The sequence below is a fragment of the Ornithorhynchus anatinus genome, chromosome 3, assembly GCF_004115215.2.
Source record: "Ornithorhynchus anatinus isolate Pmale09 chromosome 3, mOrnAna1.pri.v4, whole genome shotgun sequence".
Lineage (NCBI taxonomy): Eukaryota > Metazoa > Chordata > Mammalia > Monotremata > Ornithorhynchidae > Ornithorhynchus > Ornithorhynchus anatinus.
In genome coordinates this window covers 3,315,457-3,331,610 of record NC_041730.1, presented here as the reverse complement: position 1 = coordinate 3,331,610, position 16,154 = coordinate 3,315,457, and the positions used below count along the sequence as shown (strand labels likewise).

The 16,154-nt window shown below is 61.0% G+C and overlaps 1 protein-coding gene across 1 annotated transcript; it reads right to left on the bottom strand.

Annotated features, from left to right (window-relative positions):
* Positions 1-2,607: 2,607 nt before the first annotated feature.
* Positions 2,608-15,802, bottom strand: LOC100084765 (chitinase domain-containing protein 1). The gene is made up of 12 exons (XM_029059417.2): positions 15,595-15,802; positions 15,333-15,482; positions 14,846-14,978; positions 13,734-13,778; positions 13,497-13,603; positions 13,338-13,399; positions 7,055-7,147; positions 6,725-6,823; positions 5,152-5,301; positions 4,661-4,741; positions 4,079-4,121; positions 2,608-2,760 (listed from the first exon to the last, which is right to left on the bottom strand). Exons 1-12 carry the CDS (start codon positions 15,703-15,705, stop codon positions 2,662-2,664), a joined length of 1,173 nt encoding a protein of 390 aa, XP_028915250.1. The 5' UTR covers positions 15,706-15,802; the 3' UTR covers positions 2,608-2,661.
* Between the last annotated feature and the right edge of the window lie 352 nt (positions 15,803-16,154).

Genomic DNA, 16,154 nt, shown 5'->3' with positions numbered 1-16,154 from the left:
GAGGGAAGGGACTGGGGAGGGGAAGAAAGAAAAGAGTGAGAAGGCAGCTGAGGCTCCATCTTACTTGGCACTTTCAGAGTGCAGCAGGCTGTAGTCACTCAGTGAATTACGGTAGCCCCTCCCCCTTCCTCCCCTCCACCCCCAATTCGACCCTTCCCCTCCTCTTAGGGGGAAGGGAGGATTGTGTGGTTGAGGCAATTATGCGAGAAAACCCCACGTGCTGGTCCTTATTAGGTTCGGACCAGGTGCCGGGCCCTGGGCTAAACCTGAGGCACCGATGCGGAGAATCAGATAGCCGACACACGAGCAGTCCCTGTTCGACTATGGGAGAGCAGGGAGTCCATCCCGCCTCCGCCACTTGTCTGCCGTGTGATCTTGGGTAAGTCGATTCACTTCTCCGGGCCTCGGTCACCTCATCTGTACAATGGGGATGGAGGCCGTGAGCCGCACGTGGGACAGGGACCGGGCCCAACTCCGTTTGCTCGTATCCACCCCGGTGGCTGGCACATCGTAAGCGCCTGACAGATACCGTCGTCGTTATGCCCCTTTTCCAGGTGAGAAAGCCCAGGCCCAGAGAGGTGAAATGACTAGCCTAAGGTCACAAGAGACAGGGTAGGACCAGAACCCCGATCTCCTACCTACGGGACTGCTCTGCCTCCCCTTCCCCCGCTCTCTGTTCCCCATGTGTTACCTAGGGACACTGGGGCCCCTTTCCCTCCCCCCAACCCCCACTAATCCCACACGGGTCTGGACCTGCCCCCGGCCCCGAGGGAAACAGTTAAGTCTGCCCGTCACCGTGCCCACCTGCTTCACACGCGAGTCCCACGCCAGCTCGCTTTCTGCCGCCCACCGCGGTGGAGGCGAGGGTAGGAAGCGCCCCCGACTCCGGCCCGGTGGCGTCCCACAGGCCCCTCGCCTCGCCTCCCGTCTTCCCTCGCCGAGCCCGGCCGGCCCCCGGCACGGTCTGTGCCCGCTCCCTGCCATACCGCTCCCCCATTGCCCGCTGCACCGCCTCCCCGCCGGCCAGAAAATGGGGTCGGCCCCCACGCCGTCTCGTCCGGGATCCCATCTCACCTTCGGCCTCGCCGGGAGGCAGGTCCGAGTCTTCCCATTTTACAGAGGGGCCGGCCGGAGCCCGGAGAGGTCCGGTGCCCGGCCCGAGGTCAACCGGGGATTCCCGACTCCCAGGCCCTTTCCGCCAGGCCACACTGCCCATCCTCGCCATTTTCCAGGTGGGGAGACCGAGGCCCCGGGGCGGTCCGGTTCGTGGCCTGTCGTCAACCGGCCGGCCCGGGGCCTGCCCGCTGGGCCACCGTGCCCGTCCTCGCCATTTTCCAGGTGGGGAGACCGAGGCCCGGGGCCTCTCCGCTAGGCCACGCTGCCTGTACTCCCCCTTTTCCGGGCGGGGAGACTTAGGCCCAGAGAGGCTCGGTGCCTGGGCGGGAGGCACACGGCCACCAGCAGCCGAGTGGGGTCTAGAACCCAGCTCCCCCGAGGCCCGGACGGGTGCTGTTCCTACACTGCCTCTGCTCTTGCCTCTCCTGATCGGTGCTCGGTTGCCCCTGCCTCTGGGGTCTCCATCACGCCGCCCCACTCCTCCCCGGGGTCCCGGACCCTGCCCGGGACCGGGCGGGGGAGGGTGCGAGTGGGGTGCCCACACACACACACAAACACACACACGCCAAAATTCCAAAATAAAATGCATTTATTTTTTACAACCCATCGGGGGAGAATTCTTTATGAAGATGTGGGACGAGGGAATGGGAGAGTCCCGCCCCTTACTTCCGGAGGGAGGGATTGGGGCGCTGGCCTCGGGGTCCAGGGCGCGATTTTGGACCGACCAACCCGCCGCCCGCGCCTGAGGCGTGTCCTCTGACCTCTGCTGCCCACACCCAGGGCACAACTGGTGACCTGTCGCCCCCCCCAGTGCCCGGGACGTGACCTTTGACCTCCGCTGAGGACACCGGGGTCCGAGCAACCTGGGGCCGGGGGGCGAGAATCTGGCCCGCCCTGCAGTCCGGCGGAGGAGGAGGCCCGCGGCCCCAGGGCCGGGTCAGACCCTCCGTCCTCCGGGCCGAAAGAGCAGCCGGTGGGGCACCTACTGTGTGCACAGCACTGTATTGGATACCTACTGCTCAGGTGACATTAAAGATACAACCCCACCCTCCATATTCTGGCGACTTGGGGGAGTTGGGGGGGCGGGCTACGGGACCCTCTGCCCTTTCCCCTGCCAGCGAAGGCCGTGGCTTTGGCCAGCTGCTGCCCCGGCCCAGCCCCCACGCGGTCTCTGTGCTGCTGACGTGTTGACACGGACCCCGAGGCCACGGATGGATGCCAGCTGACCCCACCCCCACCCCCGGACCCCCGCCCACCGCACCCTCGGGCGACGGCTCCGACCCTCCCCTCCCTCGCATTGCATCTCAACCCCCTACCGCACCCCCCGAAAATGAGCCTCCCGCCCCCCGGCCCCCCCATCGCCCCGTTTCTCCAATCGCCACAGAAACCTGAAGAGGGGGATTCCCCCCTCCGCCAGATGACCGAACGCCCCCCTCCCCGCTCCCCCGGGGTCCGGGCGGTAGTCCGGGACCCGCCCCGTCGCCCCCCCGCCCACCGGCCCGACCCCCGGGGGGCCGCCGGCCCTCCCTGCCCCCCTCGGCCGGGTCACAGCAGGTCGTAGAAGTAGTCCAGGCCCTGGCCCAGCTCCCAGATGGCGATGCCCGTCCCCAGCTCCGCCGCCAGCTCCAGGCGCAGCGCGATCGACTGCCGTCCAAAAGAGACCCCGATGAGCACCCCCTCCCCCCGTACTCCTGCCCCCGGGGAACCCCGGCCCCCCTCCGCAGACCTGGGCCTTCAAATATCTTCTGGGGTTCCCAATAATAACTGTGGTATTTGTTAAGCGTCTACTATGTGCCAGACACCGGACTAAGCGCCGGGGGACATTCAGGTTAATCAGGTTGGACACAGTCCCCGCCCGCCACGGGACTCCTTTCCTTTTCGGTATTCTTGTCGAGGGCTTACTACGAGCCAGGCACTGTACTAAGCGCCGTACTTTTCTCAGGCCTAACCTCTCCAACCGCACCTGATTCCGGCTTCTCGTTATTAGGATTGCGACTCTAATTCTAATTGTATTTGTGGAATGCTTCCTAGATGCCAAGCACCGTACTAGCCGTTAGGGCGGCCAAAAGATAATCAGGTTGGGCACGATCCCTGTCCCACATGGGGTGGCAGACTAAGGGGAAGGAGGAAAGGTGTTAAATCCCCACTGGAAGGAGGAAAGGTGTTAAATCCCCCTTTTACAGACGAGGTAACTGAGGCACAGACAAGTGAAGTGAGTTGCCCAAGGCCACAGCAGACAAACGGCAGAGCGGGGATTAGAACCCAGATCCTTCCGACTCCCAGGTCCGGGCTCTTTCCACTAGGTCAGGCTGCTTCTCCAGCACTGAACAAACACCATTATTATTATGGTTGTTATCGTTATTAATAATATCAATATTATGATCTCCCCCCCAGTCTTTAAGCCTGTTGTGGGCAGGGAGCGTGTCTACCAATTCTGTCCTACTGTACTTTCCCAAATGTTCGGGACAGTGCTCTGCACGCGGTAAGTGCTCAAAAAATAGCCTGGATATCGCCAGTCACATCGGTCCACGAGAAGCAGCGTCGCGCAGTGGATAGAGCCCGGGCTTGCAAGGCAGAGGACGCGGGTTCTAATCCGGGCTCTGCCACTCGTCCGTTGTGTGACCTTGGGCAGGTCGCTTCACTTTTCTGTGCCTCGGTTCCTTCATCGGTAAAACGTGGGTGAAGAATGTGAGCCCCATGTGCGACAGGGACTGCATCTGGCCTGATTCACCTTGTACCTACCCTAGCGTTTAGAACGGTGCTCGGCACACAGTAAGCGCTTAACAAATACCATCGTTATTATACCGGGGGGACCGGTGGCTCTGAGACGAGGAGGGCCGTCGGGAGATGTCGCGAGCCCATCCTCGCCGCGACTGCCGGTCCTCCCCGTGCTCCGGGGGGCCCGGGGGGCCCGGGCCGGGCTGCGTCACGGGAAGGGAGGGGATGAGGATGAGGATGGTACCTTTAGCGTTGGATAGTAGACCGTGTGCTTGCCTCCTTTGCTTCTACAAAACAGACAGAGAGCGGGTCTCCCACCGTGATCTGGACAGCGGAGGGAGAGTCGCCCCTTCTCCTCCCCCGGCGGCCCCCAGACTGGACGGGTCCGGCCCCTCGATTCCCCACCCTCCCGGGCCGCCGTAGAACTGTGGGGCTCCGGGCCCGCCTGCTGGGTGACCTGAGGGAAAGAGCTAAACCACTCTGGGCATCGGTAAAAGTTTGGGCCCGGTTTCTACTGTTTCCCCGTCCGTCCTCCGGAGCGGTGAGTAAAGTCGTCTGAGCTCCGCACACGGCGGCTCGAGCCACGGGGATGACTCTACGTGCCGGGTCACCGGGGGAGAGGCGGGGCGGCGAGGGGACGGTCAGGGGTGTGGGATGGGCTGTCCCGGGTTAGTGGCCCAGGCCAAGGGTTCCTCCTCCTCCTCCTCCCCTTCCTCCCGCCCTCGCTTCCCCCGGAAGGGTCCCGGGTGGGTTCCTGCGGCCGCCCCCCGGCCTCCCCACCCCCCGCCGGGCCCGAGGCGGGCCGCCCCCGCCGGGAAGCGCTCACGGTTTGTACTGTAAGTGGTGCTCGCCCGTCTCCTCGTCCCAGACCAGCTTGGGCTTGTGCTGCTTCAGGATCTCGATGTATCTGTGGAGGTGGGAGGGGAAGGCAGGGCTAGCCTGGGGGAGGGCAGCTCGCCGGGCCGGGCCACCTCCCCCATCCGCTCATCAACCGGGAACCTAACGGCATGCAGGGCGCTGTACTTGGCACCCACTGTGAGCAGAGCGCTGTGCTTGGCACCTGCTCAGTGCAGAGTACAGGATTGGTGGCGGGGGGGGGGAGGGGGGGGGCGTCTACTCTGTGCACCTCACCATGCGCAGAGCACCGTAGCGGACACCTATGCTGCGGAGAGCACCGTACTGGGCACCTAGGGGGCTTCCTTCCCCGACCCCCGGGCTTCCGGGAGCAACGCCTCCCCCACCCCTCTTGGGGGTCCCAACCACGGCCCCCTCCCCCTCTGAGGGGGGCCGCGGTCTCTCGCCCCACCCGGCCCCCACCTGCCGCCCACGACGGGCTGGGCCGAGGAGGCGGAGAAGTCCAGGCCGTAGAAGTTGAGTCCCAGGAGGATCTTGGGCCTCCAGCGGGCGTCCGGGTCCAGCCGCTGGACGCAGGCTCGCACCCAGGGCAGGGGCGCGTTCGGGCCGGGCCTGGGGGAGCGAACGAGACGGAGGGGCGGCCTCCCGGTCATCGCCGACCGACGGACCGGGACGGGAAATTCAGCCAATCCGCCGTATTTATTGAGCGCTTACCGTGTGCAGAGCACTGGACTAAGCATTTGGGAGAGGACAATACAACAGACACGTTCCTTGCCCACGACGAGCTGACAGTCTAGAGGGAAATCACCTCCTAGCAGCCCCGGGGACTTCCTGTGCCGGGGAGGTGGTGGGGGGTGTTTCCGGGGCGGGGGGTACTGACGCTGACTGGACGCCCCCGACTCTCCCCCTTTTTTCTTTTAAAGGCTATGTGTTAAGTGCTTACTGTGTGCTAGGCACTGGGCTTAGAGGGGTAATTACCTAATTAGCTCGTAGTGCTGTTCTAACCCCTGGGGCAGATACTGTTCTAAGCGCTGGGGTGATTACCTGATTACCTTCTATCTACCTCAGCGTTTAGAACGGTGCTTGGCACATAGTAAGCGCTTAACAAGTACCACAGTTATTATTACCGTTATTATTATACAAGCTAATTAGGGTGAACACAGTTCCTGTCCCACACGGGGCATCCCCATTTTACAGACGAGGGAACCGAGGCACAGAGGGGTTCGTAATAGAGTTATCTGTTAAGCGCTTCACATGTGCCAGGCACTGTACTAGGTGCTGGGGGAGATACAAGCCGATCAGGTTGGACACAGTCCCTGTCCCACATGGGACCCACGGTCTTCACCCCCATTTTACGGATGAGGGAACCGAGGCTCAGAGAAATGAATAATCATAGAGGTATTAGTTAGGCGTTTACTAATTTGCCAGATGCTGAGGTGGATACAGGGTAATCAGGTCGGACACCGTCCACGTCCCACATGGGACTGACAAGTCTTTATCCCCATTTTACAGGTGAGATAACTGAGGCCCAGAGTAGCGAAGTGACTTGCCTGAGGTCACACGGTGGACAAGCATCAGAAGTGGGATTAGAACCCAGACCCGTCGACTCCCAGGCCCAGACTTTATCCATTAGAGACCACCGCTTCACTCTGAAGGGACTCGAGGGGAGGGAGGGCGGCCAGAAGGTTAGAGCTGCGACTGGGAGTCGGCAGACCTGAATTCGAATTCTGGCTCCGCTTTCCGGCCTGCTGTGGGACCTCAGGCAGGTCGCTGAACCTCTCTGGGCCTCTTTTTTCCCCCGTCTGTAAAGTGGGGCGGGGAGCCGGTGTCCGGCGGGGACGCTGACCGTCCTCCTTCATTACCCCGCCTGGGCCCCAGCGCTCAGCGCGGCGCTCGGCACGTAGTGAGCGCCGAACCAATGCCGCGGTGACGACGGCGATACCGACGGTTTCCGCCGGGCCGGTGGGCAGTAGGTGCCGGTTACCGGGGCCTCCCTCCCCCGACCCCGGCCCCGCTCCCGGCCCCCGGCCCTTACCGCTGCGGGGACGAGTAGTCGTAGGTCATCAGGCTGAAGCCGTCGACGAGGGGGGCCAGCTGCTCCAGGTGAGTCTGCCCGAACGAGCCCCCCGACGTCCTGCCGGACCCGCCCCACACACGCTCACCACACGGCCGCCCCCCACTCCTTACCGGTCGCCCCCAGCTCCGGGGTCCCGTCCCTCCCAAGCCCAGGCGCGGCCGCCGAAGCCCCCACCCCGGGGAGACACCCGGCGGGGGCCAGAGGGATCGGGGGAGGTCCCCCCACCCTGGGGTGATGACCGGCGGGGGTCAGGCGGCGGGGTGGGGTCAAGGGTCGGGGGTCACCCACCCCGGGATGACGACGGGCGGGATGACCACGATGATCCGCAGCTGGGCCTCGCGCAGGGTCTGGGCCAGGTGGCTCAGCAAGTGAAGCAGCTCCCTGAAAGAGAGACGAGGGGACGTGGTCGGGGGCCCGGCCGGGGCCGAGGACGGGGCGTCGGAGTGGGTGGCCCCCAGCCCGTTTGCTGACCCCGTCCATCTACCTCCCCATCTCACAGAAACCCCTCCCCGCCGTTGGCTTTAAAGGCCTCCATCCCCTTACTCCCCCACAACCCACCTCACTTGGCCTCTCTCCTCCTCCAACCCAGCCTGCACACTTTGCTCCTCTAATGCCAACCTTCTCGGCGGGCCTCTGTCTCACCGCTGATCCCTGGCCCACGTCCCGCCTCTGGTCCGCAGGGCCCTCCCTCGGATCCCACAGACAGTGACTCCCCTCCTCCTCCAAAGCCTTACTGAAGGCCCATCGCTTCCCAGAGGCTTTTTCTGACTGAGCTCTATTTCCTCTTCTCCCACTCCCTTCTGCGTGCACTCGCATGTGCCCCCTTTATTCACCCCTCCCTCAGCCCCAGGGCACTTCCGTCCACACCTGGAATTTATTTTTATCTATATTAATGTCCGTCTCCCCCTCTGGACTGGAAGCCCGTTATGGGCAGAGAGCTTACCTACCAACTCCGTCACACTGTCCCCTCCCAAACACTTAGCCTAGTGTGCCTTGTACAGAGTGAGCGCTCAATAAATACGATTGATTCATTCAATCACGCCCCCGCCTGGGCGCAGGTAAGAACCGCAGCCTAGGGGCAGAAGGGCCCCGTGCCGCCACACCGCCCCCGTGTGGCCACAGAGGAGACTGCACCGCGCGGTCCTGTGCTGCAACACCGCCCCCGAGTGGGCGCAGCCCAGAACTGCAGCCTAGACAGCGTGGCTCAGAGGAAAGAGCCCGCGCTTGGGAGACGGAGGACACGGATTCGAATCCCGCCTCCGCCCCTTGTCAGCTGTGTGATTTGGGGCAAGTCACTTCACTTCTCCGGGCCTCCGTTCCCTCATCTGGAAAACGGGGATGAAGACTGCGAGCCCCACGTGGGACAACCAGATCACCTCGTGTCCTCCCCAGCGCTTAGAACAGTGCTTGGCATATAGGAAGCGCTTATCAAATGGCCGCGTTATTATTATTATTGGACCAGGCCAGGCTAGGCAGAAGGGGATAATAATAATAATGACGTTGGTATTTATTAAGCGCTTACTATGTGCAGAGCAGTGTTTAAGTGTGGGGGGTAGATAGAGGGTAATCAGGTTGTCCCATGTGGAGCTGCTCCCAGTCTTCATCCCCATTTTCCAGATGAGGTGACTGAGGCCCAAAGAAGTGAAGTGGCTTGCCCACAGTCACCCAGCTGACAGGTGGCGGAGCAGGGATTAGAACCCATGACCTCTGACTCCCAAGCCCAGGCTCTTTCCATTGAGCCACGCTGCTTCTCTATGCGTGCTGCCACCCTGCCCCTGTGTGGGCGCCGATGAGGACTGAATGACTGAAAGACGAATGAATGAATGAATGAATTTGGGAAGCAACGTGGCTCAGTGGAAAGAGCCCGGGCTTGGGAGTCAGAGGTCATGGGTTCGAATCCCTGATCTGCCACTTAGCTGTGTGACTGTGGGCAAGTCACTTCACTTCTCTGGGCCTCAGTTCCCTCCTCTGTAAAACGGGGATGAAGACTGTGAGCCTCACGTGGGACAACCTGATGACCCTGTATCGCCCCCAGCGCTTCGAACAGTGCTCTGCACCTAGTAAGCGCTTAACAAATACCAACATTATTAAATCACTTAACTTCTCTGTGCCTCAGTTCCCTCATCTGTAAAACGGGGATGAACGTGAGACAACCTGATGACCCTGTATCTCCCCCAGCGCTTAGAGCAGTGCTCTGCACATAGTAAGCGCTTAACAGATACATCATTATGAATGAATGAATGAAAGGGACGCGTGGTGCCACAGCGCCCCCGTGTGGGCGCAGAGGAGGATTGAATGAATGAAAGGGCTCCGTGGTGCCACAGCGCCCCCGTGTGGGCGCAGAGGAGGATTGAATGAATGAAAGGGCTCCGTGGTGCCACAGCGCCCCCGTGTGGGCACAGAGGAGATTGAATGAATGAATGGGCCGCGTGGTGCCACAGCGCCCCCGTGTGGACGCAGAGGAGACCTGCCGGCGGGAGGCGGGGGGAGGCAGTGATTGCGGCCTGCGGGGGCGGAGCTGGGGGGGAGGCAGGCGGGGCTTTCTCCCCCTGTTCTACCCGGTAACGGGCCTCGGCCAATCAGGGACTGACACCTAATCCTCCCCCCCCCCCCCCCCCCAGCTGCGACCCCCTAAAGCCGATAAGAGGCAATTGCTTTGAATCCCCAGGAGGGATGCTGAAGCAAGACAGCAGCAGCAGCAGCAGGAGGAGGAGGATGGAGGAGGATGGTGGTGGTGGTATTTAAGCACTTACTAAGGTGCCAGGCACTGTACTAAGTGTGGCTCAGTGGAAAGAGCCCGGGTTTAGGAGTCAGAGGTCATGGGTTCTAATCCCAACTCCGCCACTCGTCAGCTGTGTGACCGTGGGCAAGTCACTTCACTTCTCGGTGCCTCAGTTCCCTCGTCTGTAAAAGGGGGATGAAGACTGGGAGCCTCACGCGGGACAACCTCATTCCCCCGTATAATAATAATAATAATAACGTTGGTATTTGTTAAGCGCTTACTATGTGCAGAGCACTGTTCTAAGCGCTAGGGTAGACACAGGGGAATCACGTTGTCCCACGTAGGGCTCACAGTCTTCATCCCCATTTTACAAATGAGGTAACTGAGGCACAGAGAAGTTAAGTGACTTGCCCACGGTCACCCAGCTGACGAGTGGCAGAGCTGGGATTCGAACTCATGACTCCTGACTCCGAAGCCCATGCTCTTTCCACTGAGCCACGATCTCCCCCAGCGCTTAGAACAGTGCTCTGCACGTAGTAAGCGCTTAACAGATACCTACATTATTATTATTATTATTATTATTGTTAAGCGCTGAGGTGGATACGGGCAAATTGAGTTGGATACAGTCCCCATCCCACGTGGGGCTCACAGGCTCAATCCCCATTTTACAGATGAGGTCACTGAGGCCCAGAGAATAATAATAATTATAATGATGGTATTTAAGCACTTACTATGTGGCAGGCACTGTACTAAGCGCAAGGGCAGAGAGAAGCAGCATAGCTTAGTGGAAAGAGCATGGGCTTGGGAGTCAGAGGTTGTGGGGTTCTAAACCCGGCTCTGCCCCTTGTCAGCTGTGTGACTTTGGGCAAGTCACTTCACTTCTCGGTGCCTCAGTTCCCTCATCTGTAAAATGGGGATGAAGACTGTGAGCCCCAGGCGGGACAACCCGATTCCCCTTTATCTACACCAGCGCTTAAAACAGTGCTTGGCACATAGTGAGCACTTAACAAATACCAACATTATTACTATCATTATTATCACAAGCAAATTGATTTGGACCCAGTCCCTGGACCACGTGGGGCTCACAGGCTCAATCCCCATTTTACAGATGAGGTAACTGAAGCCCAGAGAAGAAGAATAATAATAGTAACGGTATTTATTAGGCACTTACTATGTGCCTGGCACTGTACTACGCGCTGGGATGGATACAAGCAAATCGAGCTGGATGCAGTCCCCGTCCCACGTGGGGCTCACGGTCTCAATCCCCATTTTACGGATGAGGTAACTGGGGCCCAGAGAAGTAAAGTGACTCGCCCACAGTCACACAGCTGACAAGCGGCGGAGCCGGGATTAGAACCCAGATCCTCCTGACTCCCAGGCTGTAGCCGCTACATCTTGAGAGCAGCAGCACTTGGAAGCAGAAAGAAGAAGCGTCGGCAGAAGGGGCTCCGTTGACCAGCAGACTGGTAGTGGACCCTTGGTGGAGTGGGGTGAGTGAGTGAGTATGTATGGGCCGCCCCTTGGCACGTTGGTAAAACTAAGTAAAAGAGAAACAGCACGGCTCAGTGGAAAGAGCCCGGGCTTGGGAGTCGGAGGTCATGAGTTCGAATCCCAACTCCGCCACTTGTCAGCTGTGTGACTGTGGGCAAGTCACTTCACTTCTCGGTGCCTCAGTTCCCTCCTCTGTAAAATGGGGATGAAGACCATGAGCCTCCCGTGGGACAACCTGATTTCCCCTGGATCTCCCCCAGTGCTTAGAACAGTGCTCTGCACATAGTAAGCACTAAGCAAATACCAACATTATTATTAAAAAACTTTCCACGGTAACCTTGGGGATCAGAGGTGTGGTGTGACTTCTACTACCTGTCACCGAGGCTCCCCCGGTCCAGGAAGGTCCCGGCGGGTACGAGCCGGGGCGGGAGGCTCACTACATGTCATTAACAAAAATTAAGGATAATTTGTGGTATTTAAGCACTCACTATGTGCCAAGCACTGTACTAAGCAGTGGTGTGGATACAAGTCAATCGGGTTGGACACAGTCCCTGCCCCCCATGGGGCTCACAGTCTCCATCCCCATTTTCCAGACGAGGTAACTGAGGCCTAGAGGAGTGAAGTGACTTGCCCAAGGCCACCCAGCAGACAAGTGGTGGAGCCCAGATTAGAACCCATGACCTTCTGGCTCCCAGGCCTGTTCTTTAGCCACTATGCCTTGCTGCTTCTCTAATGTAGAAGAGAAGCGGCGCGGCTTAGCGGAAAGAGCCTGGGCTTGGGAATCTGAGGATGTGGGGTCTAATCCCGACTCCGCCATCTGTCAGCTGCGTTCATTCAGTGGTATTTATTGAGCGCTTACTATGTGCAGAGCACTGGACTAAGCGCTTGGAATGGACAATTGGGCAACAGATAGAGACAATCCCTGCCCGACGACGGGCTCACGGTCTAAACGGGGGAGACAGACAGCAAAGCAGAACAGAACACAACAAAATCAAGACAACAAAACATGGCAAATGTGACTCTGGGCAAGTCCCTTCACTTCTCTGGGCCTCAGCTCCCTCATCTGTAAAATGGGGACGAAGACTGTGACCTGCACTTGGGACAACCTGACTACCTCGGATCTACCCCAGGGTTTAAGACAGTGCTTGGCACATAATAAGCGCTTAACAAATAGCGGCATTATTATTACGTTGTGGAGTGTTGGACTGAGCGCCGGGGAGAGGCCAACAGAGTTAGTAGAAGCGATCCCTGCCCTCAAAGAGCTTCCAGTCTACTGTGTGCAGAGCACTGGGCTGAGCGTTCGGGAGGTACGCGAGAAATGATGATGATGGCATTTGTTAAGCGCTTACTATGTGCCAGGCATTGTACTAAGCGCTGGGGTGGATACGCAAAACACTGATCCGGCTGTCTGCTCACGGACTCGACCAGCTCCCTTTGTCCTTCCCGCCCCGGCTTCGCCCGCCCACAGCACTTACGTATATTATGTTTAGATCCATAATTCTACTTTTATTTCTATCGACGCCTGTTTACTTGTTTTGACGTCTGTATCTCTCGCTCTGGAACGTAAGCTCGCTGTGGACCGTCGTGCTCTCTCTTTAGGCCGTTCAGTACATTTGCCGAATGATACTCTCCCAAGCGCTCAGTATTCAACAGTATTTATTGAGCGCTTACTATGTGCGGAGCACTGTACTAAGCGCTTGGAATGAACAAGTCGGCGACAGATAGAGACAGTCACAGTGCTCTGCACCCAGTAAGCGCTCAATAAATAATAATGATGGTATTTAAGTGCTTACTAAGTGGCAAGCCTGGGCACTGGGTAGATACAAGGTGATCAGGTTGTCCCACGTGGGGCTCACGGTCTTAATCCCCATTTTCCAGAGGAGGGAACTGAGGCCCAGAGAAGTGAAGCGACTTGCCCAAAGTCCCACAGCCGACAAGTGGCGGAGGCCGGGATCAGAACCCACGACCTCTGACTCCCAAGCCCGGGCTCTTCCGGCCAAGCCACGCTGCTTCTCGTAATACGGCTGAGTGAGTGAATGAGTCTTTATCGCTGTAGTGTCCTTTCCAAGCGCTTAGTACAGCGCTCTGCACACAGTAAGTGCTCAGTAAATACGACTGAATGAATGAATGAATGAGACTCCCGCTGCTGCCGTTTGAAGAAACCTGCAGAGGTCACGACCACCGTGGGTCCCAGAGGGCTTTTGCTGAAAACATTATTGAGAAAAGTGAGTGCCCTGGGGTTTTTTTTTTTTTTAAAGGGTATCTGTTAAGCGTTTACTAGGTGCCGGGCACCGTACTAAGCGCTGGGGTGAATACACGCCAACTGGGCATTTCGGGCCCCCGGCCCGTCTCACTTACTTGGCCTTCTGGCTCCCCAGCTGGCTCCAGACCTCGATCACGAAGCCATCAAAATTCTCGCTCTGCAATAAAAGGGGAGGCCTGGGGGTGGGCAGAGGGTGTTGCCCAGGGGTGGGACGGGTTGCCCGAGGCGGTCGGGGGGCGGGGGGGGTCCGCTACCTTGGCGACGCTCAGCAGGGTCTGTCCGAGCTCGTCCAGCTCGTCCTCGCTGTGGAACACGGCCTCGAAGTCCGCCGGGGTCCAGCCCTCGAACAGGACGCGGGGCACTACGGGGGAGGACGGGCACCCGGCGGCCTTGCCGAGCCCACCGCCGCCGGGGCCCCCCCCCCCCCCCCGGCCCCCTCCTCCGGGCGGCCCTCTGGCCACCCGCTGACCCCGGCCCCCCGGGTCACTCACCCACACGCAGGCGGGGGGCGGCCTTCCGGACATCTCTCAACCAGCCTGTCCCGACGGGGAGAGAAGAAAGGGGCCGGTTGGGTCTTCGGGGAGCAGAGCGGGAGGGCCAACCACCTCTGGAGTCTCCGCCGCCCGCCGCCCGCCGACCCCCCGCCTGCCCCGTTGGCGGGGGTGGGCGGTGAGCGGGGGTCGGGGGGCGAGGCGGAGGGGAGCCCGTGGAACCGTGGCCAGCGGCGGGGGAAGCAGCGGGGCTCGGGGGAGAGAGCCCGGGCTTGGGAGGCATGGGTTCGGATCCCGGCTCCGCCACTTGTCAGCTGTGTGACTGCGGGCGAGTCACTTCACCTCTCCGGGCCCTCATCTGGAAAATGGGGATGACGACCGTGAGCCTCACGTGGGACGACCCGATGACCCTGTAACTCTCCCCCAGCGCTTAGAACGGCGCCCTGCACATAGCAGGCGCTTAACCGATACCAACGTCATCATCATTATTACCGGGCGAGCCGCTTCGCTTCTCTGGGCCTCAGTTCCCTCCTCTGGAGAGTGGGGATCGAGGTTGTGAACCCCCACGAGGGACCGGGACTGTGTCCGATCCCATTTGCTCGTATCCACCCCAGTGCTTAGTACAGTGCCCGGCACCTAGCGAGCGCTTAACCAATACCATCGTCGTCATCATCATCATTATTATTACCAGGTGCAGAGTGCTGTACCGGGTGCCCACCGTGCGCAGAGCTCTGTGCTGGGCGCTCGGGAACGTACCCGAGCGGACAACCCGGTCCCTGCCCCCGAGAGGCTTCCCGCCTACTTGGTCAAGCACCGCCGAGGCGGCGTGGCCTAGTGGCTAGAGCCCGAAGCCCGCTGATCGGAGGGACCTGGGTTCTAATCCCGGCTGCCGTGTGACCTCGGGCGAGTCACTTCCCTCGTCTGCGCCTCACCGCCCTCCTCTGGGAGACGGGGACGAAGACGGCGACCCCCACGGGGGGGACGGGGACCGGGTCCAACCGGATTAGCCCGTTTCTATCCTCAGCGCTTAGCCCAGTGCCCGGCGGCTGGGAGGGACTCAGCGAATACGCCGGTTTTTAGCGCTGCGGCCCCGCGCCCGCCTCAGGGGAGACCTTGGTCGACGTCGTGGAGGCCGGTGACCTGGAAGAGCTCGCGGCCCCTGCGCTTCACCTGCAGCCACACCGGCGACAGCCACGAGAACTTGGCACCGAACGTCTCGGCCGCGTCGTACCCGCCGCCGTTCCACTGCGGGGAGGGAGGAGGGGCCGGGGCCGGTCAGCGGCCTCCGACCTCGCTCCCCTCCTCTGGGCACCTGGAGAGTCCCCAGGCCCGAGGAGGAGAAAACGCAGCTGCTGAAGCGGACGCCTCCCCGGGCGGCATCTGTGGCGGACGCCCCCTCACCGCCCCGGGATAACGGGACGTATTTAGCCCAGCTGCTCCTCAGCCCCCGGACGGACGGGCCCGTCGACCTCGGGGTTCGGCCGCCCCGTCCCGTTACCCGGGGCCGCCCCCTTCCCGCCCCCAGCTCGCTGGGGGGACCCCTGCCCACCCCCCAATCACGCGAGGGATTGCCCCCTTCTCCCCCCGGCCCCCGCTCACCGGCGTGACGTATCCCAGCGCGTCCCCCGCGAAGTGTGTGCGGGCGGCCTCGGGGGCGCGGGGCCTGCGGTGTTCCCGCACCACGTCCTCGGCCCTCGGCTCCGACGTCACCAGCCCCCGCTCCTGCACCGTGCGCTCCGAGGGCCCGGTCTGCGGGTGGGGAGACTGAGTCACGCGTCCGGGCGGCCGTCTCCCCGCCCCGCCGGCCGCAGAGGGAAGCCCGAGGGGTCGCGAGGTGCGGCCCCCCCGCCCGCGGGCCCACCTTCTCCCGCAGGGTTTTGGCGGCGGATCTCCCGGGGTCGGTGCGGGACAGGGTGGGGGCGGCCAGCCGGTAGGCCAGGGAGAGGCACAGCGCCGCCGGGAACAGCCGCATGGCCGAGGTCGCCTCGGCCTCCGCTCCGAGGCGGCTGCTGTAGAGACGGAGTCGGTCTCACCGCCGGTCGCTCTCCGGTGACCGTTGGCTCGATGCCCCGGAGCTGTACTGGGCGCAGAGTGCCGTACTGAGCGCCCGCTGGGCGCAGAGCGCCGCCCGGGACGTCTGCCGGGTGTCCAAGCAGCGCGGCTCGGGGGAAAGAGCCCGGGCTTGGGAGTCAGAGGAAGTGGGTTCGAATCCCGGCTCCGCCGCCTGTCAGCTGGGTGACCTCGGGCCCGTCACTTCACTTGTCTGGGCCTCGGTGACCTCATCTGGAAAATGGGGATGAAGACTGGGAGCCCCACGGGGGACGACCTGATCACCTTGGATCTATCTAGCCCGGCGCTTAGAACGGTGCTTGCACGTAGTAAGTGCTTAACAAATGCTAACGTTATTATTATTATTATTAG